General features: G+C 40.9%; 1 protein-coding gene across 1 annotated transcript in view; it reads right to left on the bottom strand.

The window, feature by feature from the left end:
• The window catches only part of ARID5B (AT-rich interaction domain 5B), a 180,479-nt gene that overhangs the window by 69,742 nt on the left and 83,006 nt on the right, over positions 1-27,731 (bottom strand). The window contains exon 4 of the mRNA XM_019444284.2: positions 21,654-21,884. Coding sequence (XP_019299829.1) covers positions 21,654-21,884 — 231 coding nt within the window. The remainder of the gene's footprint in view (positions 1-21,653; positions 21,885-27,731) is intronic.

Raw genomic sequence — 27,731 nt, 5'->3', positions numbered from 1 at the left:
GGAGGCACTGGGGGAAGAGGTCCCTCACTGAAATTTAAGGAGCGAACCCATAAACAGTCTGAACTGATGAATATTCTAATAAGTATCTTGTTACTTTCAAACATTTGACCATCTACTAGCAAAGCATGTCCAATGAACAAAGTGTGTTCACTTTAATGAACAGATAAGTGTTATCCACAGCAAGGGACTAAAATCTTCAAAAGTCTTCTCTGAATCATCCAAGACCACATGGTTCTGCCACACCTACTAGGTGCTGGGGAAGGACTTGGTGACTTGCCCCAGTGTATTGAAAGTCCAGGCAGAAGAAAGAGATAAACACAGAGGCATGTCTTTCTGGCTTATTCCCAGGATTTCCTTGATCTAGAGACCTCATCTAAACTCTTAAGAGAATAGATGGTTTGTTCTTGACAGTGGCTCAATGAGTTTTCCTGCTCTGGTCAATGAACAAATTTAACCTTGTACTCCAGTTACAGGAGATCTCTGTGGATTGTTCACACTGAGGGGTTTTGTTTGTTTATTTTTAGTTTAAATTTTTAGTCAATTTCCTTGCCAGAAAGTGTGCTCCCAGTTCCTTTCTGTCATTTTAGTTCTTTACAAGACCCAGGGAATTGTTGTCCTGGGAAAACACATTGATTTTAATATTCCTTTGATGATGGCCCTCAAATCTTCTCAAGTCCAGAGCCAAAGCCACAAATGAGGGATTGTATTAGCTGACAGGCACAGGGAAAACAGGGAGGTTTTTGAAGGACCTCAGGCCCTCATGGGTTAAAATAAAGTGAGAGTGCCCCTTAGCTGGAGACCCCTATGCTGCTTAGAGAATCTCATCCACAGAATGGGTTTTAGAAACCCAGGAAAGTGGTGTTTGGAGGAGGTTGGGGCTCATCTAGTGCAGTCCACTGGACAATACCAACAAAATTATATAAGTTCTGCTCATATCACAAAGAATGAATTCCATTTCAGGAAAAAAAAAAAAAAAAAGAGGAGGATTAAAGAGCCCGGGGCAGAGGGAATTGCCCTGGGGCTTCAGAGCTACCAGAATGGTTACAGAATGTGAACTTTACAAGAATTGAACAGAGCTCTGCGATATTGGGTCTAATTTCTACTTTTCCCAAAAGGAGAAAATTACAAATCATTAATAACTTCCCTTCCTGATTCCTCCCTATGTTGTGTCATCTTCCAATTACTGTGATTGTGCTGATGGTGCCAGTTTCTTAAAGGCCCAGCCATAAAATATATGGACTAATTGTCGAACAAAACCAGGGAGCTATTAACACCCCAGCGGTGCAGCCCTTCTGGTCGGACTCTATTACATCTACACCACTGGGTCTGTGAAGCTCCAACGCGGGCCTTGAAGTGCTGAAATAAATTAACTCCTTTATTTAGACATAAACATCACATCACACCCCAGAAGGAGCCAGAATGGACATTTCTGGTTCACACATTAGTCCAGGGCAAAGAGAGCTACTTCCCTGTAAATATCGCTAACCATAATCTGAATTTTCTAATTTCAGAAACCCATTCCTCCAACAGAGTAATATTTATAGAAAATGAAATTTGGGTTTTCAGTTATGCCAACTTTCTCTTTCATATTCAAATGCTACATATATTCCAGAACATGTTTACAGAATTCTCCCATATTTCTAAATAAATACACAAAAGAAGTTCTGAAATATACACATTTTAAAGATGACTTTGCACACAGCAGCTTATTCCCAGATGTTTTACATTCTGAATTTCTCAATAAATGAATAACATGCTAGGAAAGCAAACACGGGCTGACAGTATTTAGTCTAAGTTTTTTAAATGGGATAACATATGTAGCTAAAAACAATTTTCAATAACGATATTTCACCATGAAATGGTTATTAAAGAATTCAAAATGAGCATTTGTAGGGTTCAGCACTGGAGTTCTGATAAAGGCAGTTTCGAGGATGATTTTAATTGTTTTGAGTTTCTCACAACCACACGGCAGCAACAATTCTTGTCTTCTATCTTCTGAGTTATATATATGTGTGTATATATATTCATGTGACAAGCCCATGATCCCAGTTCACTGCCACAAGTGCTCATTAACAAGCCTCACAGCCCACAGTCAGTTCTGCGAGCTTTGAACCAGTTCCAGAACGAGGGCTACAGCAAATGGCAGCCTGGCCCTTTCACTTCTTCCATTTTTTGTATTTAAAAAAAAAAAAAACAACGCAGAAAACTCCCAATAACTGCTTCTTTCACACCTTTTATCTCCTTTATAAATTTATAATATTCACTCATTAAATCTCAAACTTTGCTACATTCTTATGTAATGCTTAATTCCCTTCTTCTCTGGGGTTGGCTGGTGAAATGTCTTTAATTAAAAAAGCTAAAAGCACTCTAAATCTGGATGGCAGACTCATTTCCAGGGCATTCAGGCATGTTGTCTAATTTTAAAACTCTGACAGGATACATGTAAATTTATGCAAGTTTCATAAAAGTCACAATTTCCTCCTTGAATTCAAGCTAAAGAAAATGCCCCCGAGCTCTTTTCAAAGCTGTTTGTTTTACTGGAAAGCTCATTTTGCCCATTGTGTTGGAGGTGATTATTCTAAAGAATATCCAAATGTCAGAATCCCATCAATCCCTAAGAATTAAGGAGTTAAGTTTCCCTACTATTGATCAAACAGGCTCTTTGATCACTATTTTATGGCTCTTTAAACACAGATGGGGGTGGGGAGGGGAAAATATTATCATGCAAATTATTTTGTTTGACAGTAATTAAGAAATTATATGTTAAGAAAATCAGTAATTGTTCACATGAGTCACTAATGTGTTTTCATTCTTTGTAAAACTTTCTGGCACGCCCTTCCTTTCTTGCTTTAAATAAGCAAGGACTGGAAAATATGCACAGTATTTGGAACCCAGGGGAGTGACATACTAATTCAAAGTTTGCTTGGAAGTGTAGCTTTGTGGAAACTCAACCCTGTTCCCATCCTTTTTGCTTCTACCAGACTTTACCCAAGACTTATCTCCAGAATGTTGGGGTAGCCCCTTTGCACGTGTGAGGTAGGGCCTCCTATGGGCTGGGACTCTCCCCTTTTCTTCAGAAGGCCATAGCTAGATGACCCAGTGCTTATGAAATCTATAAGAATAACCACAAAACAGGGGAATCAAAACCAGCTCAGCCATGGGCAATTAACTAGTCCTTGCTAATTCTGTTGCTCCCCAGAAGCAAATCTTCACTCCGAATTAAACATTTGCCAAAGTTTGTTTTGGACAGGTCTTAAATCCCCAGGAAAGCGACTAACAGGGTAGGATGGAAGGCTGAGACAGGCCCCCTCCCGAATGGTTGGGACACCTTCAAATGAACTCAGGTTAGCTTACAAATCACTGATCCCTAAAAGAGCACAAACTAAAATTACATTTGTTTTTATTGAAAGACAGTCTCAAGTGCTGACATGTAGTGTAAGACATGTGATACATAATAATACTCTTAAACCAGTTCTGACATAATATCTCCGGCGGCCTAATAACCACAAATGATTGCTTTAGTTAAGAACTAGCCAGAAGCAAAATAGATCCATGTAAAAGTAGCTTGAACCATAAATACCTCAACAATATTTTATGTCACTTTGTAAAAGTTAAAGGAGTCCTATAATAATTAACAACAAAAACGCCATGTTCTTTACCATTGTGTGTTGGTTGTGAAAGGTTATTTCATAGTCCCCCAGGCTGCCAGTGCTGTAAATTATGCAGGCACCAAGAAGCATTAAGGAGAAATAATAGCAATTTAAACGAAGGCTGACGTAATTCATGATAAACAGTCATTGGAAAATATTACAATGTTGTCTTTTTTGAGTGGGTTTAATCAGAAGAATGTGACCATATTCTAACATAAACCACTTCTCTTTTCCATTGTGCTAGCACTTGGAATGTTGGCACTCACCCTGGCTGCAAGGTTCTTATTCACAATAATTGCTGGATCCAGGGCTCTAACACCTCTGGGGAACCTAACAATGTAAATTTGGTATTCTGATTGATGGAAGGAGCTTCCAAGACAAAGCTCAAAAGCTCTGGGCTGCATGGTGGTCCAAAAGAGCGACTGAAATTTGAGATGCACGTAGCCAGGATAACTTAAAGAATATATATCAAAAAGATGGCTAAGTAATGCAAACATTGAAGAATTGCTTTATTGTCACGTCTAATAGAACCTTGAGATGTGGTATAAATCTGGCAGCTGTTATGCTAAAAGCAAACCTTTGTCACACATTGTTCTGGATGAACTGTAAATACAGCAACACATTAAGAGGCAAATATGATGAGAAACACCAAACCCGCCAACTTTCATTAATGCAAAGTATCGCCAGGTCAGTATCATGGACAGGATCACAGGATATGGCGGCCAAGCAGATGCATATATCTGAACACACACAAATAATTGTTTAGATTTAATACGGGGACAGGGGAAGCAGAATTCTGTGCATAAAAACTGACTGGGAGAAGGTGGGGTTTTGTTTTTATTTTTGTTTTGTTTTGTTTTTTACCAAAAAAAGAAGAAAAACAAAGGCAGCAAGCTCAGAAACATGCCAACATGCAGACTGGGCAATATTTACCTCTCTGGAATTCACCCAGTCTTTGGGAGCGTAAAGGGAATAATATTGCTATTATAACTGCAAAGCCTTCCAAGGTACAGTTCATTTAAAAGTCTTTAAGCCAACTATTGATTATTCGTGTCAACGAAGGAAGGCAAGGATAAAAGAAAACACTGAAAATCCAATAGCTTATTTTTCCCACTAGTTTCTATTTCATTCATGATCCATTCTTTCCAAAGGCCATTAAGAGCAGAACAAGTGATTTCATTTTTTCTTCTTCCCCTTTTCTCTGCCAGCCTTCGGGTGGAGGTGCTAATGAGCTGGAATAAACTCAAATGAAGGCAGAGGAGGCAGAGGAGGCCTGCCCAGGGAGTCGGGGGGCTTGGATCATCTACATAGTGGGGCCCCTGTCCCTGATAATCAAAAGTTAATTGCCACCTTCCAAAGATCACTTATAATATCCATTATATAGCAAAACAGACTATTTTTGACTCAGGATCTCTTTTTCCAACTGAATCTATTTAAATAGTCCCAGAGGTCAAATATCTGGCCACTCCTTTAAAAATATTCTTTCAAAATATGATAAATGGCTTTCTTTGGCATTTATACTAATAAAAGCGTATTTTATCTCCTCTTACCACACAAACCTTACTCTCTCTAAATAGCCCATTGCGAACATTATCAGTGAATTTTGCTCAGTGTACAAATATTTTATGTATTACAATGAGTAGCAGAACGCAAAACTTGCAAATATTTATTTTTAGACATATGGGAAAAAAAGCAATTAGAGCTAAAAATGTGAAGAATGAAGAGCTCACTTAGAAGCAATTACATTGGACATGCAAACTGTTCTGCCATCAAACTTTTATTCAGATGCCATAGAGCATGTTAAGAAATATCACTTGCACACAAAAAAAGAAAATATTACTTCACAACTGAAAATATCCAATCACTATAAACAACATCTGGGGGTCATTAATAACTTACTCCGCAGTTGAAATTAGCCAAAGAATAAGTGGCCTGACTCAGAATTCCTAAATTTCTATTTTTGAAGGAAAAACAAAACATAAAACCATGACTTACATTTGCAAATATGGATGCTCTCTGGTCAGTTTACACGAATACGCAAATGTGTGTAACACACAATGATCAGTTTGTGTACACACAGCGGGTACGTACTGTTAATGCATTAATCGCCATCTCACCTTAAGTGGTGTCTTGTTTTTGCTTTGAGGAAGTTTAAAATTGTAATATTGAGTTCACTCTTCGCTCAGAGCCCTGTATGTAATTAGCATATTTTTCAGACTGGTAAGAATCTGACCATAAGCAGCATCTAAGAAGCTTCCCATTCCAAACTACTACAAAGCCTTTTGTACGCAGCCTAACACATTTTAAGAGCAAGCATACTGTTCAAATATTCCAGCCCTAAGATAAAAGAACTAACAATTTTACTGCCACACAAGCCACTGTGCTGCAACACCCTAAATATTTATACTAACAGGAGTTGAAAATAGTATCAGAGAACAATGCCAAAATATTTCTTCTACTCATTAATAGCAACAGTCTTTGGCAAGACAGATGCCAAAAAGCCAGCACTTTTCTAATTCACTGGGTCCCATCACATGGTCTGTTATTATAGGTTTCACAGGGAGTCAACACGTGGTTGATTTAATGGGAAAGGGAAAATAGTCTTTATGACAATCCATATTTACATTTTTAAAAAATGTCTCTAAAATATCTCTCTGAAAAGTACCAAATTTCAAGTGTAAGGCACACAGTTCTTATCACATTTCAATGTCTCCAGAATCGGTGGCCTCCCAAATGGACAGCATCTTACAGTGATAATGCTTTTTATTTCTTGGCAGTATGTATGAAAATGATGTGTATTACAAATGATGTTTAGATTGGATGAAATATAGTACCTAGTTGTTTGGTCTGTATCAGGGATCGGCAAATTTTTCTGTAAAGGGTAGGAGTGTAAATATTTTCAGCCTTGTAGGGCATACTCTACTCGACTTGTCTGTTGTAGCACAAAAACAGTCATGGACGAGACAGAGACACATGAGTGTGGTGTGGCAGCGCTCAGCAAAACATTCTATAAGACATCAGGCACCTGGGTGGCTCTGTTGGTTAAGCATCCGACTCTTGGTTTTGGCTCAGGTCATGATCTCAAGAGTTCATGAGATCAAGCCCCGCATTGGGCTCTGTGTTGACTGTGCAGAGTCTACTTGGGATTCTCTCTCTCCCTCTCTCTCTGCCTCTCCCCCATTTGTGCTCGCTCTCTTTCTCTCTCTCTCTCAAAAAAATTAAACAAACAAGCAACTCCGTAAGACAGCAATGGGCCAGATAGGGCCCATGGGCCATAAATCTGCCCTATTTAGCACACTGTGAGAATGGAGCCAGTGTTGCACGCTGAGGGAACACTGGGCCTGATGCAGTGCCCCTGATGGCACACACCGGATGTCTCACTCCCCGGTCTTGCCAGTGTAACACCTCGCCTTCAGCAGGTGCCCAGTATATGTCAGGTGAGGCTAAGGCGAGCTATCGTGCTTAGGCTCACATGCCTCATTAAATGGATATTGCTGGGGGTTGGAAACAAAGACTGTGCAACTGAATGTGAAGAACTTCTGTGGGGACATTTTAGCATCCCTTTTGTCAAAAATTTTGAGCACACTTTGGATTCTTGCAATCATTCTTCACGCGAATCAGAGTAGTTACCCGTTTACCATGGACAGCAATGCAGCACACCCCACAGGAGCACTAGCTGGAGAGTACCAAGCTGGGTTTGAATCCCAGCTCCACCACTTGCTGGTGGATGGCTTCCTCTTAAATAGCTCTGAACCTCAATTTTTTCATCTGCAAAACAGGACACTACCTACCTCAAAGTATTGTGAGAATTTAAGGAGGTGATGTATATATTAAGTGCTCAATACACATTGAACCTTAAACCTTCACTAAACCTTCCACTAAAGTGATTAATCATATAAAATATATGTGATCCATTAAATAGATATCATTTTGGGACACAGACTCTATTTAGACACCTAATACAGTGCCTGACACATAGTACACTCTCAATAAAAGGTATGAGTTATTGTTATTTTTTTAATTACCCAGAATTCTCAGGAAATGAGCTGCCCTAGGTAGTGAAATGTAACATTGACAGAGAATCGTTACAAATCATGATCTGTTTCACAGATAGAATGCAAGTATGTGAGGACAGAAAGAGATCTGGAAGATCACCTGGTCTAGGGGTTCATAACCTAAGGTTTCACATAAGTGGACAAATCCTGAAAAATATATGCAGATTTCCTATATTTGCTTGATAGGTTAATTTTTGCTAACATTGTTCAAAACCATGATGGTAATGATGATGATGATGTTTGCGCGCACACTTTCATGAGAAGAAGACTCATAGCTTCCTTCAGATCCTCCAATGGGGCGGAAATCCAAAAAAGCTCAAAAATCCAGTCCAACCCTCCATTTCAGAGGTAAGACTGGAAATCTGGAATTAACTGAGTTGGTGAAGCTCCATATTTGGTGAGAGGGCCAGATTCTAAACTCAGTTCTCTTGACTCCCAGTCAAGGGCCCTTTCTGGTACATTGCACTTTTTCCTATTTCTGGGTAATTCATAGCACTAGAGTGTATCCCTCCAAAATCATGCACTTTTCCTTAAGGAAAGCCTTTTACGGGAGCCCGTGACTGCCCGGGGAACATACCCTACCTTCTGCTGCCATTTGTCATCTCAGTCTAGCACGTCAGTTCAAATGCAGCTCAAGGGTTCTGCCATCACACCTGGATGGAAGCAATTAAGGAAGGAAGAGCTGGCAGTAATCATTACCCTGTCGACTTCCACTCGTCAGCATCATGGCCACCACTACAACTTTGGGCATTCCTGCAACACTGAGTCTCAGTCTTAAGTGTGCATAAAGTAAGATTAAAATGTTGGTGACGGGACATTGCCCATTCAAATTCAGGAGGTCTGAGACTAAAAATCACAATTTTAGTGAGTTCTTCGGGAGACCAAAGATCTTTGCCCGAGCTCACTTTCTTGCCTAAGTCCCCCAGTATTCACTGAAGAAATTTTTTCCTCTTGTGCCTTAGAGTCACACAGAAACTGTGGATCTTCATTCTGAACACTGGGTTCTCAGTGTTGTCAACCATAGCCATAGAAGGTTCAGTAGATAGGGCTGATTGTAACCAAGCACTGGGCTGGCTCTGATTATCTGATATCTCTGCTATTGCTGAGAAGGAAAATAATTTTGGCAATAAGAGATTCTTGGAATTTATCCGAAAGAAACCATCAAAATGCTGATGCTTTTATAAAAAAAGATGTTCATTACAGTGTTAATTATACATTACCCATTGAAGCAACAAAGCTAAACAAAACCCTGGAAGAAACAAAGCAACTTCTAATAGAAAGGGATTATGTAAACTCTGATAAAGTCATTTGATTCAGTATTATGCAACCATTAAAATGGTGCTAGTGTAACTGTTCATAAGGATATGAGGAAATGTTTATAAGTGCTAAAATTTTAAGGTAAAAAACTGCATGTATAAAATGTTCTCAAGTAAATAAAAATGCTATGGAAAAAGTCTGGAAGGAAATAGATAAACCCTGATGAGATTACCAATGATATTTAGGGAGGCAATATCAAAGAGTGGAGGAGCATACCAGCTTTGAAGCTAGACAGACCTGAACTGGAATCCAGCCTGACCACTTACTAGCCGTGTGACTTTGGGCTGATGTGACCCTTCTTAGCTTCTGCTTCCTCCCATGTGAAGTGATGGCTAATATGGGATTCCTTACAGGGGCCTCTAAGGAGTGAGATTATGTATGTAAAGGAGTTAGCATAAGGCCTGACATATGGTGCATGCTCACAGAAGAGTGGCAATTATTATTATTATTATCCTTGTCCTTTCCATAATGGAAATAATTTCATAATGAGAAAAATATTTTGAAAAACATATGAGCTGTGTTTTACTATTTTTTTCCCCCTCCTTGAAATATTGTACAAAGGGTATTCGGGATGGGGAGCATCTGGTTGACTCAAGATCCTGGTTGACTAGAGTTTGCTGCATAGGATCTCGTGGTGGTGATGCCATGCCCTTCAGGACTGGGCCCCATTTGGGGGGGGGGGACAGCCCCCAGAAGCGCAGATCGAGAAGCTGATGCCCACATCCCATTGAGGTCTTACCACTACTACACTCATGTTTAACTCCTGAATTTCCCGATCAGTTCTTCAGCTGCCCAAAGGGGTCATGGACACGGGTCCTTGAGGTTATACAAGGTTGTTCAGAGGCAAGATCTTGAAGATGGGGTGAAGGCCACTTGAAAAGTATGATCAACACTCCTCTGTGTGTGAAGGACATTCTTCTCCTGGGTTGTGGATGCCAGTGTGAGGGCGGGATGAGCCTCTGCCCCAGTTGGAAGAGGCCAGGCTATGGTCTCTCTGCTCTCTGAGGCTACCTCCTCACCTCAGCTCCGGCAAGGTCAGCAAGACACTTTAATAGGGCTCCCTGTGGCCCCTTTTGTTCTAGTTCTGACATATTTCAACTCCCTTTCTTGAAGAACAAAGGGACAGAATGCATTCTCTATAGCATAGGGCCTGTCATCTGGACTGTGATAAAGAAAAGGAGCAAAAGAATCCACTTTTACCAACATCCTTTCTCTTTCTGAAGGTGTCTGTGCTTGGAATGGGGCAGCGGTCAGCACCCTGACAGAGTATAGTTTCTGGCACTGTGCATGGTCATCTTTGTTAAAATATTTGATCTCCTATTTTATTATTTTAATTATTTATTTTTTGAGTTTATTTATTTGAGACAGAGTGAGTGAGTGGGGGTGGGACAGAGAGAGAAGAGAGAGAATCCCAAGCAGACTCTTCACTGACAGCGCAGAGCCTGATGTGGGGCTCGAACCCACGAACCACGAGATCATGATCTGACTGAAACCAAGAGTTGTACACTTCAGTGACTGAGCCACCCACGTGCCCCTATCTCCTATTTTAAAGACCTAATTTTCGGGGTGCCTGGGTGGCTCAGTTGGTTAGGTGTCCGGCTTCAGTTCAGGTCATGATCTCACGCTTCATGGGTTCGAGCCCCGTGTCCGCCTCTGTGCTGACAGCTCAGAGCCTGGAGCCTGCTTCAGATTCTGTGTCTCCCTCTCTCTCTGCCCCTCCCCTGCTTGTGCTCTGAATCTTTCTCTCTCTCTCTCTCAAAAATAAATAAACATTTAAAAAATTAAAAAGAAAATAAATAAAGACCTAATATTCACGTCTGGAACTGTGAGGAAGAAAGTGTGGCCTGTTAAATCCTGTGTGTTGTGAACTTGCCTCATCCAAAGATGGAGCTCTCCTCACTGAAGCTCTCCTGAGAGATAGAAGGTCTCATCCTCATCCATAAAGAACACGACGTAAGTCAACAATCCACAAAGTATGCTCAGGGTGTAAGTGCCATCCACCAAGTAATCTTCCTAGTAATGAATGTTCAACTGGCTAAGCTTTTTCTTTTCCAACACTTTCTGATCTGATCCCAGTGTGAACTGTGATCTATATTATGTTTCAGATCCAGATAGCCCACATTTAATTGGAACTTGTCAATGTCCTAGATGCTAATGGCCCTGCCAGTGTTCCTTGATTTTCACACCGAATTCTGAGATCTGTGGGTTAGAGGCTGGAAAGATCAGTGTGGTGACTTATGGGTACAGGCTACTATTTGCTTTAATTTATGGATGCTCCTTGACTTCCTCAGAGAACACCCTTCTAGGTTGTGCAGACTCCGGGATCTATTAAACATCATAACCAATGAAAACTCGTCAACCAAAGATCTTGACCGATTTATGAAGAACATTCCTCTGGTTTGAAGAGGTGAGTAAATGTTGAGGAAAAAAAACATGTCCTTTGAGCTAGATACTTTCCCTTGAGAATTCAATCAATTGGCAATGAGCTAAAGATTGAGGTTAAGAAATACTTGACTTTAAGGAAGGAGATAAAATGATAATTTGAAGCCTTCTGACATTTGGCAGGATTTTTACTCACTTACACAAACATGTGTTGATACAGAGGTGAGTAACGCATGATTCTTACTCCCCCTAGGAGCTTAGAATCTAGGGAAGAGAAATGCAACAGAATCCATTAACTTTAATACCAAACAGAAGAAAAAAGCAACTTTGAGAAAGTACTGAGGAACACAGAAGGACACGGAGTGAAGTATTCTAGAAGATTGTTCTGAATCTACAGTTTCAACCTAGAAGCAGCCCCTAAACGTGCAGGAAACCAAGCAGGCACCTCAGTCCTTTACCCCCTGCTGCAAAGTTGATGCATCTCTCCTTCTCCTTCTTATAGGCCCAAGGGGAAATTTCCAATTTAATAAGAGACAAGTTGATTTTTCCTCCAAGAGGCTTCCCCTGGGTCCTAACCACAATGGGGTCTCTGAGAGAAGGACTCAGAAGCACTGGCTCCCTCAGGGGAAGGTGACATCTTCCAGGAAGAAAAAAAGTTTTGCTTGCAGAGGCTGGTATTTTATTTGTTTTGTGTGTGTGTGTGTGTGTGTGTGTGTGTGTGTGTGTGTGTGTTTTAACGTCTATGCTGAAAGCTAAAAATGGCAGAGGAAACAATCTCTTTCTTTGAACTTCAAAGTCTGGAGTATTTTCCATCTCCTCACCTGAAATAACTTCCTTTTTTTTTTTTTTTTTTGAATCCCTCAAGGTCCAGTTGAAGATCCACTTCCTTTCAGAGCCTTCTCCTGACATCTGGGCCCTCTTTTACATCTTTTAATTCCAGGGGCACCTACAATTTGGCCTCCTCTGGTTAGCCCTTAGTGGACTGCCTTGCAGTGCCGATTATATGGCAGAGCTTTCCCATTTACAAAGCTTGACAGATATCATCTCCTCTGAACATCAAAATAAGTCCTGAATCTTAGCCCCATGCTTCTGTCACTTTAGGGTGGAAACGTGTACCCCCTGGGGTCAGCAGACTGGGGTGGGGGTGCTAACTCCCACTTTGGCAACGTGCTAGATCTGTGACCCCGAAATAACTATGTTATAAGGCTGCTCGTGGTAAGATGAGGAATTTTTAAGATCACAATAATATCTATAGTGGTCCATCACTCTATGTCTTATCTCTGCCAACTCAAGTTTTAAGTGTCTTAGAGCAGAGACCCATGTCCCAACAATGCCTGGACCTCCGCCTTCAACAGAGCCGGTGTTCAATGCATGAATGGAAGCACCCAGAAGTATTAGAACGTACCAGTCTTTTTCTGCCCAAATCCCATCTGTTCTTCAGTCTTCCATGATGGCAACTGGAGAGCCAAAAAGGCCGTTCAGAGAAGAGACTCTCAGGGAGAGAGTTTCTAGGCAACTTCCAGAGGGAGCATAAAGCCCAGATGATGGAGTCGAGGCCCACGCCAGCCAGCGATGAGAAGATTTCCTGAGCAGGCAGTGCCGCCTGCACCTGTGCCAAGAGCTTGGCTAGTCTGCCTCCTTTGAAAACCCATTACCAGATCATGGCAAGCAAAATTTAATTTTAAGAAGGGAAATGATTTATGTGCTACAGGAATAAAGAAGTGACAGAAGCAGGAAAGCTTGCATACATTTCATTTTTTGAAATTAGACCTATAATTTTTTCATTAAGGGAGGATGCCAAGTTGGGAAAGCCAATGCGTTCCTAAGCAGAAAATTACAGAGAGGTGTATAATCAAAGTCCTGTCAGCATCACAACCCCGTGCCTTAAAAAGAGTCCATGGGAACACAGGGCAGTTTACTATCTGCCCCTTTCAACCTCCAGCTCTCACAGGGCTCTCTATTTATACCTGCTTGTGTGATGAGATGGGGAGCACCACTCTGGCTGGTGTGCAGAAGAGACCGCAGGCCAGCGAAGGCTGAATCAGGGAGGCTGGTAGAATACAGACGAGCGAGGACGGTGGCTGGCATCAACGTTTCCTGATCAGATTTTGAATTGTCATGATCATTCCTCTCCTAACCTCTCCAACACACACCAGTCTCTGTAAAGCCTACAGAACCCACTGTATATTCATTATCTAGAGAGCTGGTGACCAGTTATCTGTTTCCAGGCAGCCGGATCTTAGGAAGCTGGAAAGATCTTTCTGAGCCAGGTCCAAGCTGAAAGGCAGTCTAGTGTCATTGTTCAGAGCATGGACGCTGAGCCAGAGTGTCTAGGTTCAAACCCTGGTTCTGCCACTTGATAGGTAACTTTACTGTGCATAAGTGTTCTTACTTCAAAAAATGGGGGAGAGCAATGATATTGACACAGAGTATTTATGCATCCACTCACTCATTTAACCCAATATTTATTACACACCTACTGTGTGTCTAGTATTGTTCTGGTCCCTGGGTGGGTACAGGGTTGTGAACCCGCTTTTTTTAAAGTTTACTTATTTATTGAGAGAGAGAGAGCGAGCGTGGGAGGGGCAGACAGAGAGAATCCCAAGCAGGGAGGCAGGGCTCGAACTCTCAAACTGTAAGATCATGACCTGAGCCAAAATCAAGAGCCAGACACTTAACTGACTGAGTCACCCAGGTGCCCCACGTGAACCCTCTCTTAAAGAGCTTACATTATAACACAGGTGGGGATGGGGGAGACAGACGATAAACATATAACAAAACAAATATGATAGTTAATCTCAGATAGAGATAAGTTATAGGACGGTAAGTATATGTTGGGTGACGGGGTACAGCAGAACACGTGAAAAGGGGCAAGTCAGAGAAGACTTGTCTGGGGAGCAGACATCTGAGCTGAGGATGCAATGATGAGAAGAAGCCAGACCCATGATATCTGGGGAAACACATTCCATGCAGAAGGACAAACAAGTATTTCTGGAATGAGTGGTTGTTGAATGATCTTTACTAGCAAATGATACCTCATTTCCCCAGTAGTCTGTATAGGTATGAAATAATTCTATAAATGTTTTTTTGAGGAACCACTATGGACTTGGTAGGTGGGTAAGGTTGTGTGGCGTGGTGCAAGAGGTACAAGAAGACTTAGTTAATGATGAGTACTTAAGTGGTACTTGCCATGGACCATCTAAGTGTCCTAATCCTCACAGCTCTTGAGGTATGGTTAATACCCATGGCATGCCTATCCCATATTTTCCCAATCTTCTCCCCACATACCACACTGTAAGATCATTAGGAGTATAAATTGTTTTGTCTTATTTACAACTGTGTGCACAGGGACAAGAACAATACCTGGCACATGGTAGGTGTGTAATAGATATTGGTGCAATGCATAAATGGACAAGAACGTACTGAGTATCAGGCACTGTGGTGGGCTCCCAGCATCCCCAGACAGCCTCGCTACAGTCCAAGGAACTTTAATCAATACAATTTCCTTGAGCAGATAGAATGAAGGGGTTTAGAGGGTATCTTTTGCTATCAAGAGGATTTTACAAATCAAGCGAATACAGACTTATTCTGATCCTCATTCTACCATCCCTACCCTAAGTAGCACTTTTGCCTGTGATTTTTCAATGACCTGGTTCTTTCCTGTTGTGTGTGTGTGTGTGTGTGTGTGTGTGTGTGTGTGTGTGTGTTAACTGATAAAAATATCTATTTCACCCTAGAGAGGAATATGTTGATCTTGCTAATGTAATGGGATATAACTTTCTTGCTTTTCTAAATGAAATGCTAGGTGAAATATTAGCCAATATAGACACAAATCCTTTCTTCTGGAGTGAACAAGAGTTTGTTGTACCCGTGAGTCCAAATAGTTTTTAATAACCCATTGAGTCCCCTCGGCTACAAAAGGAGTCCACAGTTATTTTAAAATATCCCTTCAAGTTCCAAAAATAGAAAAGAAATCCATGAATCCTACCCATTCCATATAGCATGACTCTGAAAGTTAACTTGCAGTAACAACATAAAAATTCTGTTCGTTAACCCTCCACAGAGATGGTACCCTAGCTTCCAACGCTCTGCCCCAGGAGGTCTGCTCTCCAGCCCTCTTTGTGTCTTAGCGTCCTGGAAGCCAAGGCCATATGTTAATCATTACATGTACTATTGAGCACATCCGATATACCACTACATTTACTACGTTGTATGATGAACTTAAACATTCCTCTGCCCCTACTTGGGCAGCACATGCAATAAACAGAAAGTACCAAGCATGGTCCTGGGTAGGCCACTATCTAATGGCAAACAGAATCTCTAGAAAATTTCCAAGACAAAACAGTCCTCCAAGAGAGATCTCTGAAGGTTAAGGTCTTCTGCATAAATAGCAATATACAAGAAGCATGGCTCCTTTTCCACTCTGCTTCAATTAAAGAGAAACATCTGCCTTGTTATCATTTGGGAGATCAGTGGGCACTGCAGGCAGGCAGCAAAAGCCTGAATGTGGACAGGGGCCAGGAGCAAGGCCATTTGATCATCGAAATCCACTGTGACCATGAAACCTACTTTGGCAAGGAAAAAAAAATGTTTACTCACTTACAAATTCCCATGATCCTTAACAAAACAACTGCCTTTCCTTTCATTTCCAGCAAAACATGTGATGTTTAGAGGGAAGAGGCACAGTCCAGCTCGTCCTCTGCTTCAAAATAATTTTATGCATCCTGAATTTTCTTTCATAAGAAGTCAAAGTTTCACTCCCTCTTCTGTTTTCCTCCCTCCCTTGGCTTTTTCTTCTTTTGTCTAGAATGTCATTATTTCACCCAACAGGAAAACAGAAATGGAAAGTTCAGTGCAGAGTCAGAAAAGATTCTTTAAAACATACTGTAAAAAGTAGGAAAGTTTTCTTTTCCATTATGGTTCTAGAAAGAGTCCCAGGGCCTTAGAGGAACAGTTCCTTTATTATTTACAGAGCAAGATCAGTGTAGATGATTCTAAGTTGTCTAAGTCCTAAGTTCTAATAGAAACAGTAGAGAATCTTCATTCACCACGAGGACTTTTTTTTGGTCAAGCGGATACAGATTTAGTCTGAGTCTGGCGATGAGCTATTACTACCCGGTTTTAAAGATGGGACAAGTGAGGGGACTTACATCTCTTGCCCAGAGGAATAGCAAATCAGACAGGCGAGCCTTGATTAATACTGTACCTGTTTGTAAGCCTGGCACTTCTTTCTCCTAAATGGTGCCATGCTCCTTGCGCTTCAGCAAAGGATATGTTTTAATGCTGATGTAGCCACCTTCTCCCTGAGGGTAGGACCTCATGGTTTCCTGCACGTGGACCAAATGCCAAGATGGCAGTCCATCTCATCTCTGCTCTTTTCAGGTGAATTACCACATCCTTCCTTTAACTCCATCCCATTCCTTGGTCAAGGAACACACATACACACAAACACACACACACACCCTGACTCCAAAGAACTTAGGAGAATGTCTTATGTTTCTTTGTAATTCAAAACTCAGACTAAAATAAACCGTATCTTTTGTTATATTTTTAATTAACCATATCTTAATCCATTTAGTTCCACCCATATTTACGGACTGATTTCATCTCATTTATATATACTGGGTCCACCTTACATCTGATAAAGCTGGTACCTTAAAGTTGTCCATGTACCTACTGTACTGTGCACACCTCTGTTTGGAGTTGGCTGTCAACACTTCACACATGGGAAATCAATCGTGTGATAGTCATGTAAACAGCACACATGACAAACTGGTAGGCATTTTATTGTTCTAACAGGGAAAATAGGCAAAATGGGTGCACGTGTATGTTTTTCCTACCGTCCAGACAATAGCATGATATAAATGATGGTATGCGTTTTACAAAAGAGGAATCAAATTATAAAAAGAGGTAAAAGCAAGGTAGGGGGATGGTTGAAGAATGCCTCGTGCTAGGAGAGTCTAACAGGACAGTGGGGGCAGGAATTATGCACAGGGGAGAGATTTTTATGAGAAAAATTGTCATTCGTAATGTCACTTTCCCTTCATTATTATTATAATCTCATTTCCTAATTGCATGTGCAATACAATCAGTTTTCGCAATGCTTTAATGGGGAGTCCATTGCTTTAGTTTTAAAAATAGTCCATTTTCTTGTGCTGAGAAAACAGCACATTGCCTTTAAGAGCATTGTAACTGACAAGACGGAAGGATTCAGGCAGGATGTCGAGGCTCAAGCTTTTCAATCACCTGCCATTAATATGATTCGATTTATGCTTATGTCATAGGTTTAGATATCGCACAGCGCTGTAAGCAGGGAAGGGACTTGAATAAAATACAGGGACGAAAGCAGATGGTATGCTATCAAAACCCTTCAAGCCTAAAATAACCTTTCCCAAGTAAGGAGGATAGTTAATTAAAACCAGGATATATTTACTCTATTCTGAATATCTCAATGTAAATAAAAATCAAAATGACACCACTGTAATGTGGGACTAAATGATGAAATTTCATCTATTCTACTTTTCTTTAATAGTTTCTAATCAAACTTTTCATTAAACAGCTTCATAAAATTCCACGGAGAATTTATTTATAGGAATTCATTGTAGATTTAAAAGCCTTACTTTTATTGTTCAATTAAACCTGTTATTCAGTGGACAACATTGAAACAGTGGGGAGGGGTGATGATGTCTGAGCAGTTGGAAGAGGCTGTCACACGCACAGAGGATGTGGGTCATCTCTGCCCAAGAAAGCCTAGTTTAGGCTCTAAAGCCACTGCCTGGGTTCGTCCCAGCCCTGGTCCACAGACTCATATTCCTGTCCCCCTGGTAAAGAGAAGGCACCAGTCCATTTATTGGGGGCAAACCAAGTAAGGGAAGGCCAACGGTTCACCCAGGGTGAAGGCAGCCATTCTTAACATGGAGAGTCAGGACATGAATTGTCAGTGATCTAGGTATTTCCAAAACTTTTCTATTAGCCTTTCTCCCTATCCTTTTTTTTTTTCTCTTAAGTTTTTATTATTTATTTACTTTTGAGAGAGAAAGCACGAGTGGGAGAGGAGCAGAGAGAGTGGGAGAGACAGAATCCCAAGCAGGCTCTGTGCTGTTGGCGTGGAACCCAATGCGGGGCTCGAACCCACAAGCTGTGAGATCATGACCTGAGTGGAAGTCAGATGCTTAACTGACTGAGCCACCCAGGCGCCCCTCTCCCTGTCCTTTAAAACCAGACCCAGTCTTGCCTTTTTCATGAGGCTTTCCCTGACCCCCCTCCAAGGATCACCCCCCTCCCTGCCCCGGCCAGCCCAGTGCTAAATTCCTCCTATGCTTGCTTTCTGCAACACTCACCAAATACTTAATCATTGACTTTCTTGTAACATTAGTTAACCTTTCAGGTGTGTTAATCCTGTCTTCCCCAATTAGATTTTTAAATCCTCCAAGCAAGCAAGAACCGTGTTTTATTTATCTTCTGAATGCCCTCTCTCACCCCCACTCCATAATCCCATTTAAGAGGAGAAAGCAGAAAATATATTAGTTAATAAAACAAACATTATTTAATCATAGGAAAGCAGACACTGTCCTTTTGAGAAGGGCCTTGCAGGTATGTTATGGCAATTTATGAATTCCATGTGTCAAAGGTGTAGCTGATAAATGCTATAAACCCTTTGCCATCAGCTCCACCATTCACCCACCTGGTGATATGGCTAATAAAATTTGATTTTTACAGCCTAGGCATACTGTTACCTAAATTACATTTGACCAATTACTGAAGTCACCAAACGTGTGGTACAGAATATATACTGTGTAGAAAATTCATCTGTGGGCCCCCTGGCACTCGCGGTAATCTGACAGAAGTGCTTCAGTCATCTGGCAGTGTTTAATATTAGGAACATTTGTTTAATGCTAATGAAATTTATGTTCTCCTACCAACTGTTAGTTGGTTGGAGAAACCCAACCCCACATTTTAACAAACTCTTTAACCCATGTTGCTTTCAAATACAACCAATTGGAGGTTTAAAAGGGTGCTTTCTGGAAGTTTAGATGTGTGACCCAACGTGGAAGGTGGGGGAGGGATGTTGGCGAAGGTATGCAAATCAGGTCAAAATAAGCTCTTTTGCGGGGGGAAAGGGTGTCCACTTAGGAGAATGAAATACTATACGAAGTACAAACTCAACTAATATTAAAGATTAAAGAAAAATCTAATATTCTAATGATTAGGCTAGCCATCTAAAAGCTCTTTAAAGGTACCTTTATTCCAAAAGAAAGCTTCCACTTTAAGAGGCTGGAGAAGAAAAACAGCATTAAAATTAGCTTTACCAGAAGAAAGTTCAGGAAAACATTCAAAAGTCAGATGCTTGTGTTTGTGAGAACATTTAAAACTAATTTAGGAACTCTTAACAACCATTGTGATCACTGTTAAATTGGAACTTCTTTCTATTACCAATTCCAGACACAACAGCTTTCAAGCTCAATGACTAATAACTCTTAAATTAGCCAAAAAGGTTAAAACATTTTTCATCATGTTACATTGTGATGCTCTTTGAATACTCTTAAGTGAGGGAAAGCATTCTTTCAGTTTTATTTTGTGTCAGAAATTTACAGACCTCTTCAGTGGCAAGCAGGACAGAGGGGTTTGGACGTCAGGGATATGGGGAAAAAAAACAACCCTCAAAACAGAAGTGTTAAAAAGGGAAGATTTGTAGAGGTTGATCTGAAAAGAGAAGGTATTAAAAAATGTATTGGATACATTCATCTACTTGAATACAAAAGGTTATTCGAGTATTAAACAATTCTTCTTGGAAAAAGGAGAAAATAACTTATAGAAACACTACTATTCTCTTATAGAATGGCAGTCGTTCAGTAAGCCAGAGCTGTGAAAGGCATCCAACAAAAAAGTTTGTAAGGAAAAAAGAAAAAGCCAGGTCCGATGAACCTAGGTGCCCTACTTCTTTCCTCCCTTCCTTGTTGGATTATACGTCATCCCCTCATCCTCACCCCTACGTACAACACCCCCCTGAAACAGGTGGAAGGCTGCCTAGGTCATGAATACAGTGGATTTCTCAAACCATGCTGAGGCCTGCAATTGTTTAGCAGAATAATCTGAATCTGAATAACCCACAAACTAGGGATCCTTGGGAAAACATTAGCCGATGGAATCAAGGAGTGTTCCAACTCAAGGGGACCCCATTAGTGCTCCCTCTGGGCCAGTGGTCTCAGACTCTTCTTCACCCCAGGACCCATGAGAGATTCAGCATGGGTCGGTCATCATACTGGTCGCTCCATGGTGGCAATTCCCAAAGAAGGGGTAGGTGGGGGAGTTTCATGCCTCTGTAAGTACAGGAATTTCCAGGGAACATTTATTGCTTGATAAAGCACCCCCAGGGCTTTCTGATATCCCTGCCCAGCCTGTTGAGAACCACGATATGAGCCAGTCTCTTCAACAAACAGATGAGAAAATGAAGATGTGAGAGATGTGACCCTGGCTTGCCTCCAGTCATTCACTGCATCATGCAAGGTCTCCCAAATGTATATCTCTTCTCCTCCTTCACTTCTATCTATAGAGACACATGACTGATCAGCTAGGCAGAGATGCAGATAAAGATATGTGTGCATATATCCATCTTTGGTGGGCATGGTGTACAAAAAATATATATAGATATCTGAATATAGATATATAAATAAGTATAAAAATATACACAGATATCTGAATATAGATATATAAATAAATCTCTCTATATTTTTTATACACTGTGCCCACCAAAGATGGATATATATGTGCATACATACATATATATGAAAAAAATTAAGAGGCATGGGGATCTATCATCAGTCTATCTGTTCACCTTTATAGTACTGAAGTAGTCACAACTGGTGCATTTTTATAGTTCCTTATAACATGGAAAAGGGCGTGATCAATTAAAAACAAAAATCAGTATCCAAATAGCCAAAGCCTTCAAAGAAAGAACTAACACGGAAGCTTCTTGTCTGAAAGTCCAATTTCAAGGTCGACCAAGCAACTTTGGACCCTATACTGAACAACAAATTCTAAATAATAACCTTTTACCCTGGTAAACAGAGGCTGCCGAAGAGGCAATGACACTTCATGCCACAATAATTTTGGGGGGAGGGTAGGGGAGGGGTGGCACACAGAGATTGTGAAAATAAGCCTTGTTCCCCATCACCACTCTTTACAAGAACCGAAAACAACTAAACACACACGCGCAAGTTTCAGGTAGGAAAAAAAAAAAAAGACTCACCAAACTCATCGCATATACTCTCATTTTCAATGAGAGTTGGGTGGTCAAACGTGTCTCGACAGTACAGGATCTGAGGGTTCTTGCTGACCACCGCAATGCCCCCCAGGGCTAACGCAAACTGGTCTGTTAGAATGGAAGACGGCTTATCCTGGATGCGTTTCAGCATCGATCGGTACCGGCAGTACTGAGGGTAGCTGAGAACGATCACGTTGGTTTCTTCATCGTCCTCCCCTAGACAAACGAGAAAAAGCTCCCATTACTTTCTTCCCTCCAACAAAGAACTGTCCAGGCTATGGCATGATTTCAGTGATCACTCTGGTTTTGTATTAAAATGTGTCTTCAGTGAGACTCTTCTACCAGGTCATGTTTGTCTCTGTCTGGCTGACGTGGGCATTCTCCCAGCCCCACCTCACCAACCCAATTCCACTAAAAAGCCTCGGGTTACTGACAGGGAAAAGAAAAAGTGGGGAAAAGAAAGAGATGGGGTGATCTCATAGACAGATTAAGCAATGTTTGGGTCACCAGAAAGCAGCAGAACCAAAAAACTGTTTTGAAAGAGTCTGATATATATTTTAAGCATTAAAGTCACTCATCATAGGAAAAATCAGAATTTTGTGGAGCTTCTTTATACATATTTCCAGAGTCTGGTATTGCTACATTTTTGGATTATATATTCTTTCAGTGCTGGAAGTCTCTGTAAAGGTCATCTGGCCCCAGAGAGATGTCCATAAGTTCAAATAGCATCATCATCAAATCTGGTGGTGGGTAGTGCCATTCAACAAATATTTCTGGTTCTCTTTATGGTAGTGTGGAAAGACCGTGCTTCCTGGCCCACTGGAGTCAAGTGACCATGTGACTTGTTTTGGCCAATAAAATGTGACAGAAGTGAGTGGCTACTTTAGGGGCCAGTGTTTGACTGACAACACTCTCTTTCCCTTTGTCCTGGGCATCTGTAATGATTCAGATAGTGGCTACTCTGCAAGTCAGGGTCTTGGAGTAAGAATCACATGGAGCAGAGACCCCTCCTTGATCCTAAATGGACACAGAACACAAGCACAAAAGGAACCTTTGCTGTTGTAAGTGAGGCTGTGATTTGGGGGGTTATTTGTTTTTGCAGCATGATCTATCCCAACTTGATTGATACCTCCACCTTCTTTGCCCTCCCCCCTTCTCCTACCCCCTGCCTTCTAATGTTCCTCCAATCCATCTGGTAACTTGGCACATCTCAGAGAACCATGCTGAGAGGACTCCCCAAGCATCCTTGTGACAGCTCCATCAGAACCAACTTAGCTCAGAACATTTCAGCCACTTTAATGAAACTCTCTTTTACAATGATCTTAATGTTTATCTGCACCTCTCTATATTAAGTGATTATTTATAAAAACCAGATTCTGCATGGAGGAATCCTGCCTTCATCTTAAGCCTGAGAAATGGCAAAAACTCCCCTTTGGTAGCCTGCCACCTGCACAATGTCAAGCTGAATTTGGGCTCCATGACCCAGTCTGCCATCACTCTTTATAACCACTCTGTCAGGGCGTTTGTAAGCAATTCCCAGATATGTCACTGGCTTATCCAAAGGGAAAACACTCAATATTTTGAGTCCTTACCATGCTGCAGGGAATTGCACAAGACAGTTGTTAAGGATACCAACATTATCGTGGCCATCTGGTAACCAGTGGGAGACAAATGAGTCAGGACAGAACAAATGATAGAATATAACCAGTACCAGTGGAAGGTGTGCATGTGACCTTTTCAGATAGGAGGCCAATACCCAGATGTATTTCTAATTATGTTCACTTAGTTCCTCAGGCTGGAGGCTTCTTCGAGAATGGAGATGTTTAGCTGCTTTCAAGATGACATCTTTTAACAGTTTACATTTCTTAGACTCCTGCCTGGTTGTGGGTAGTCACTTTGTCAGCTGCCATACTGAATTAAAAGGAAATATGTTTACATTGAAGGCAAGTCCCCAAATGAAGTACAGTTTTTAAGATGCTGAAATATGCCCCCAGGCATTTAAATTTGAGATTTTTATGGCAGACCCAGACCCTAGTTCACACGTTGGGTTCAAATCTGTGCTTTCTATAGAGTTCAAGCACAAAGAATTTTATAGGAACTATCCACCAAACATCATCAGAACTCCAGAGCACTGAAGCGGCCCCCAACATGTCAACTGTATTATTATGCTGTATTTGTCCAAGACGTTGTGGATGAGAGAGGGTATAACCACGGACTCTGAGGACTTATTTCAGCATGCTCGTCACCTAATACCATGTCTGCAAAGAGTAAATACTGTGCAAATCTATACACAGCTTCCAAAATTCTATCTTGGTTGTGCTGTTGGCTTTCTGTACGGGGGCAATGGCTGCACTAGTTTCTCCAAGTGGTCTTGAAATGAAATGGAGGGCATCCTGCTTTTCAGGTGGAATGATGGCAGAAGAATGGATGCTTCAGGGTTAGTTTTATAGCAGAAGATGTCACCTGCGTTCTTGGGACCATTTCACTTCCTTCTTGTCCCTTCATTCTCTTTCTGTTTTTCTCTGATCATTTTTCATGATAATGCCATCTCTAACCTCTCCCTAATTCTCTGGAATCTGCTCCCTGACTATCTTTCGTGCTTAGAAATGACCTGGTTTTTGTTGTTGTTGTTTTTTGTTTGTTTGTTTTTGTTTTTTTCTCTTCACCTCATCCTAGCTCCAAACATTTATCCCTCTTTCTTCATGCAGTTCCCAAAACACAAGCCAAGCCATGAATCCTCTTTCTGTTGGAAGAAAAGCTAGCAATTTCCCTCTGGTCCAAGTCATGGAAATATGTCCTATGATATCCACTCATTTTGGAGATATTACTTCTAAGAGTGCTCCCAGGACTGCCCGCATCAGAATCGCATAGAGTAACTGTAAAAAGGCAGGCCCTAGGGGCCTATCGAGAACCACTAACTCAGAATCTTGAAGGTTGGGGCCCAGGAATTTACATTTTTTTTTTTTTTTTAATTTTTTTTTTTTTCCAACATTTTTTATTTATTTTTGGGACAGAGAGAGACAGAGCATGAACGGGGGAGGGGCAGAGAGAGAGGGAGACACAGAATCGGAAACAGGCTCCAGGCTCCGAGCCATCAGCCCAGAGCCTGACGCGGGGCTCGAACTCACGGACCGCGAGATCGTGACCTGGCTGAAGTCGGACGCTTAACCGACTGCGCCACCCAGGCGCCCCAGGAATTTACATTTTTAACAAACTCCCAAGTAGTTCATGCACATTAAACTTTGAAACCACTACCTCAGAGTCTGAATTTAGCTTTTGCACAGATGTGTAATAACTTATTCAGTTTGGGTTTTGATTTCTGTTTCTGTATGTATGTGTAAACACACACACACACACACACACACACACACACACTCCACTTTCAATGGGAATATGTCTCGACAACCCATTATAAGTTGAAAATACCCTAAATTGAAAAGACATTGAATACACCCAATCTACCAAACGCCGTAGCTTAGCCTCACCTACCTTAAATGTGCTCAGAACACTGAGATTGGGCAAAATTATCTAACACAAAGCCTATGTTATAATAAAGTATTGAATATCTCATGTTATTTATTGAGTACTTTACTGAAAGTGAGAAACAGAATAGTTGCGTGGGTACAGAATGGTACCAGTGTGTCAGTTGTTGACCCTCGTGACCGTGTGGTTGACTGGGAGTTGTGGCTGGGGGCTGATGGCAGGCACCAAACAGTATTGTGCCCATATCGCCAGCCTGGGAAAAGATTCACATTCAAACTCAAAGTACAGTTCCTATTGAATGCGTATCGCTTTTACATAATTGTAAAGTCAAAAAATTGTTAAGTTGAAACATCTTAAGTTGGGGTTCCCAAGAATATATATATTTATAACTTGTTTTTAGGTATATGCTTCTATCAAAACCCCGAATTCCCTTCTTCTTGCCACTTTCCCAGGATTGTTGTAGGTGTCACAGAAGACCCCAAATGAAAACAAGTGCTCTTAGCCAAAAATACAAGGGACAGAGGGACTATTTGTTTAGAAATACTATGATTTCTAGTACTGATAATAGAACACAAAAATTTACAAGGGTCTTTCACAAAACACATCTCTTCTGTTCCTCACAACAACCCTATTAGTAGGATTTACTGCTTCTGAACATCCCCCAATTCAGAGGTGGGGTAACAAGTTCAGACACCCAAGTGACTAGTTCGGGATCTCAAGGAAGCAAAGTGACAGAGGTGAGATTGCCACCTGGTCTTTTAATTCCAAGTTTGACGGGCTTTTCATTATGACAAAATGTCACAAATACTAATAATAGCAAAATTATTATCATTAAGGTAACGCTTTGATTTCTTTTCCTATGTGGCTGTGGTTGAAAGAAAATCTTTGTTTATTTGACATATTATTATTAGAAATTTAAGCAACTTACAATATTAGGGAGGAGGATGATGGCTTTTGGTCATGTAAAATACGAAACCTCCGTTTCATCAAGAACTGTAGAATTCAGCCAGCTACAAGCCAGGTTCTACTGCGGTTCAGTTAGCTTGCTGTTATTTGGGAACATCGCAAGTCACATTGTAATGATCTAGCAGCACTGACACATCTTTCATGTACAGTGGTCTCGCTTTTTGCGGTTTCGCTTTCTGCGGTTTGTGGTCAACGGCGGTCTGGAAGCAGATGATCCGCCTTCTGACATATCATCAGAAGGTCAGTGGTAGCCTAACACCACGTCACAATGCCTACATCATCCACCTCACTTGTTCTCCTCACTCGGGCATCCAATCATCTCACATCATCACAGAACAAGGGTGAGTACAGTATAAGGTGTTTTGAGAGAGACTACTTTCACATAACTTTTCTTACAGTATATCGTTATTAGTGTTCAATTTTATTATTAGTTATTATTATTCATCTCTTACTGTGCCCAGCTGATAAATTCAACTTTTTCACAGGTGTGTATGAATAGGAAAAAACAGCATATATAGGGTTTGGTGCTATCTGCAGTTTCAGGCATCCACCTGGGGTCTTGGAATGTATCCTCCATGGATAAGTGGAGGATTGTGTATATCAGCTTCCTACTTTCTACCCATATAATAGGAACTAAAGCCAACTTCAGGTTGTGCAAGCCCAGAACCCCTGTGCCTCATTAACCTCTTCCATACTAAGAATCTAGAGGTCCAGCTGGGACCTGGTTTAATGTGGCAATGCTACTTACTACTACCAAACCAAAAAATTATGATACTTTTGCTCTTTATGAAAAGAATCATCCATTTGGACCAGAACTTTGGCATTGTTTGGAAAGAGGTAAATTTCCAACCTTACAATTAGACATCATGAAAGGAATTGTCCTTAATAAAAAAAACAAAAAACAAAAAACAAAAACAAAACAAAAAAACAACAGCAACAACAAAAACAGACAAAGCCATGAGACCCTCAGGAGTTCCATGAAAGTTAAGAAAACATTCTAGGTGAGAGTGAAGAGAAGATCCATAGTGAATAGGGTAAAATTTCTCCGAGTGAAGATACCTCAGAGAAACTTTACCCTAGAAGAATTTGGTAGACATGCTTAGTCAACTGGAGAAGAATTTTATTCTCCCAAGTACAGTCACCTTCACAGGAAAGTATGTAAAGCAGAGAATAAAATTATGAGTTTGGAAGAGTTTTCCAGATCTAAACTCATGATCCTATAACTTCCCCCTAAGCCTTTGCGTTAAATTAACATCTTCCTCATACAGCTACAAAACTATTAAATTGTTCAACAGCTGTCACATTTTATTTTGCCCTAGTATACTAAGAAACAAATAAAGCCAAACAACCCCTTTCAAGAACTCTTATTTAAATTCCTCAGCTACTACTTTCCTCCTTTTGCATTTCATGTACATATAAACAAACACTCCTATGCAGTTACCCATGAAACGGAGGCTGCCAATAAATGCTGCATAGGATATTTTTCCCTTTCCAATTCATAATAGGTCTAGCAGATAAATCTACGAATGAATAAAGAATGGATAAATTGCACATTTGTTTAGCGAAAGATAAACAGAGTGTTCCTGGAACAAAGATTTTCTTTCAACCACACCC

Source organism: Panthera pardus, unplaced genomic scaffold, assembly GCF_024362965.1.
Source record: "Panthera pardus isolate Hobbes unplaced genomic scaffold, ASM2436296v1 HiC_scaffold_22, whole genome shotgun sequence".
Taxonomy (NCBI): Eukaryota; Metazoa; Chordata; class Mammalia; order Carnivora; family Felidae; genus Panthera; species Panthera pardus.
The sequence above is the reverse complement of the archived record's forward strand: the minus strand, read 5'-3'. Positions and strand labels throughout refer to the sequence as shown.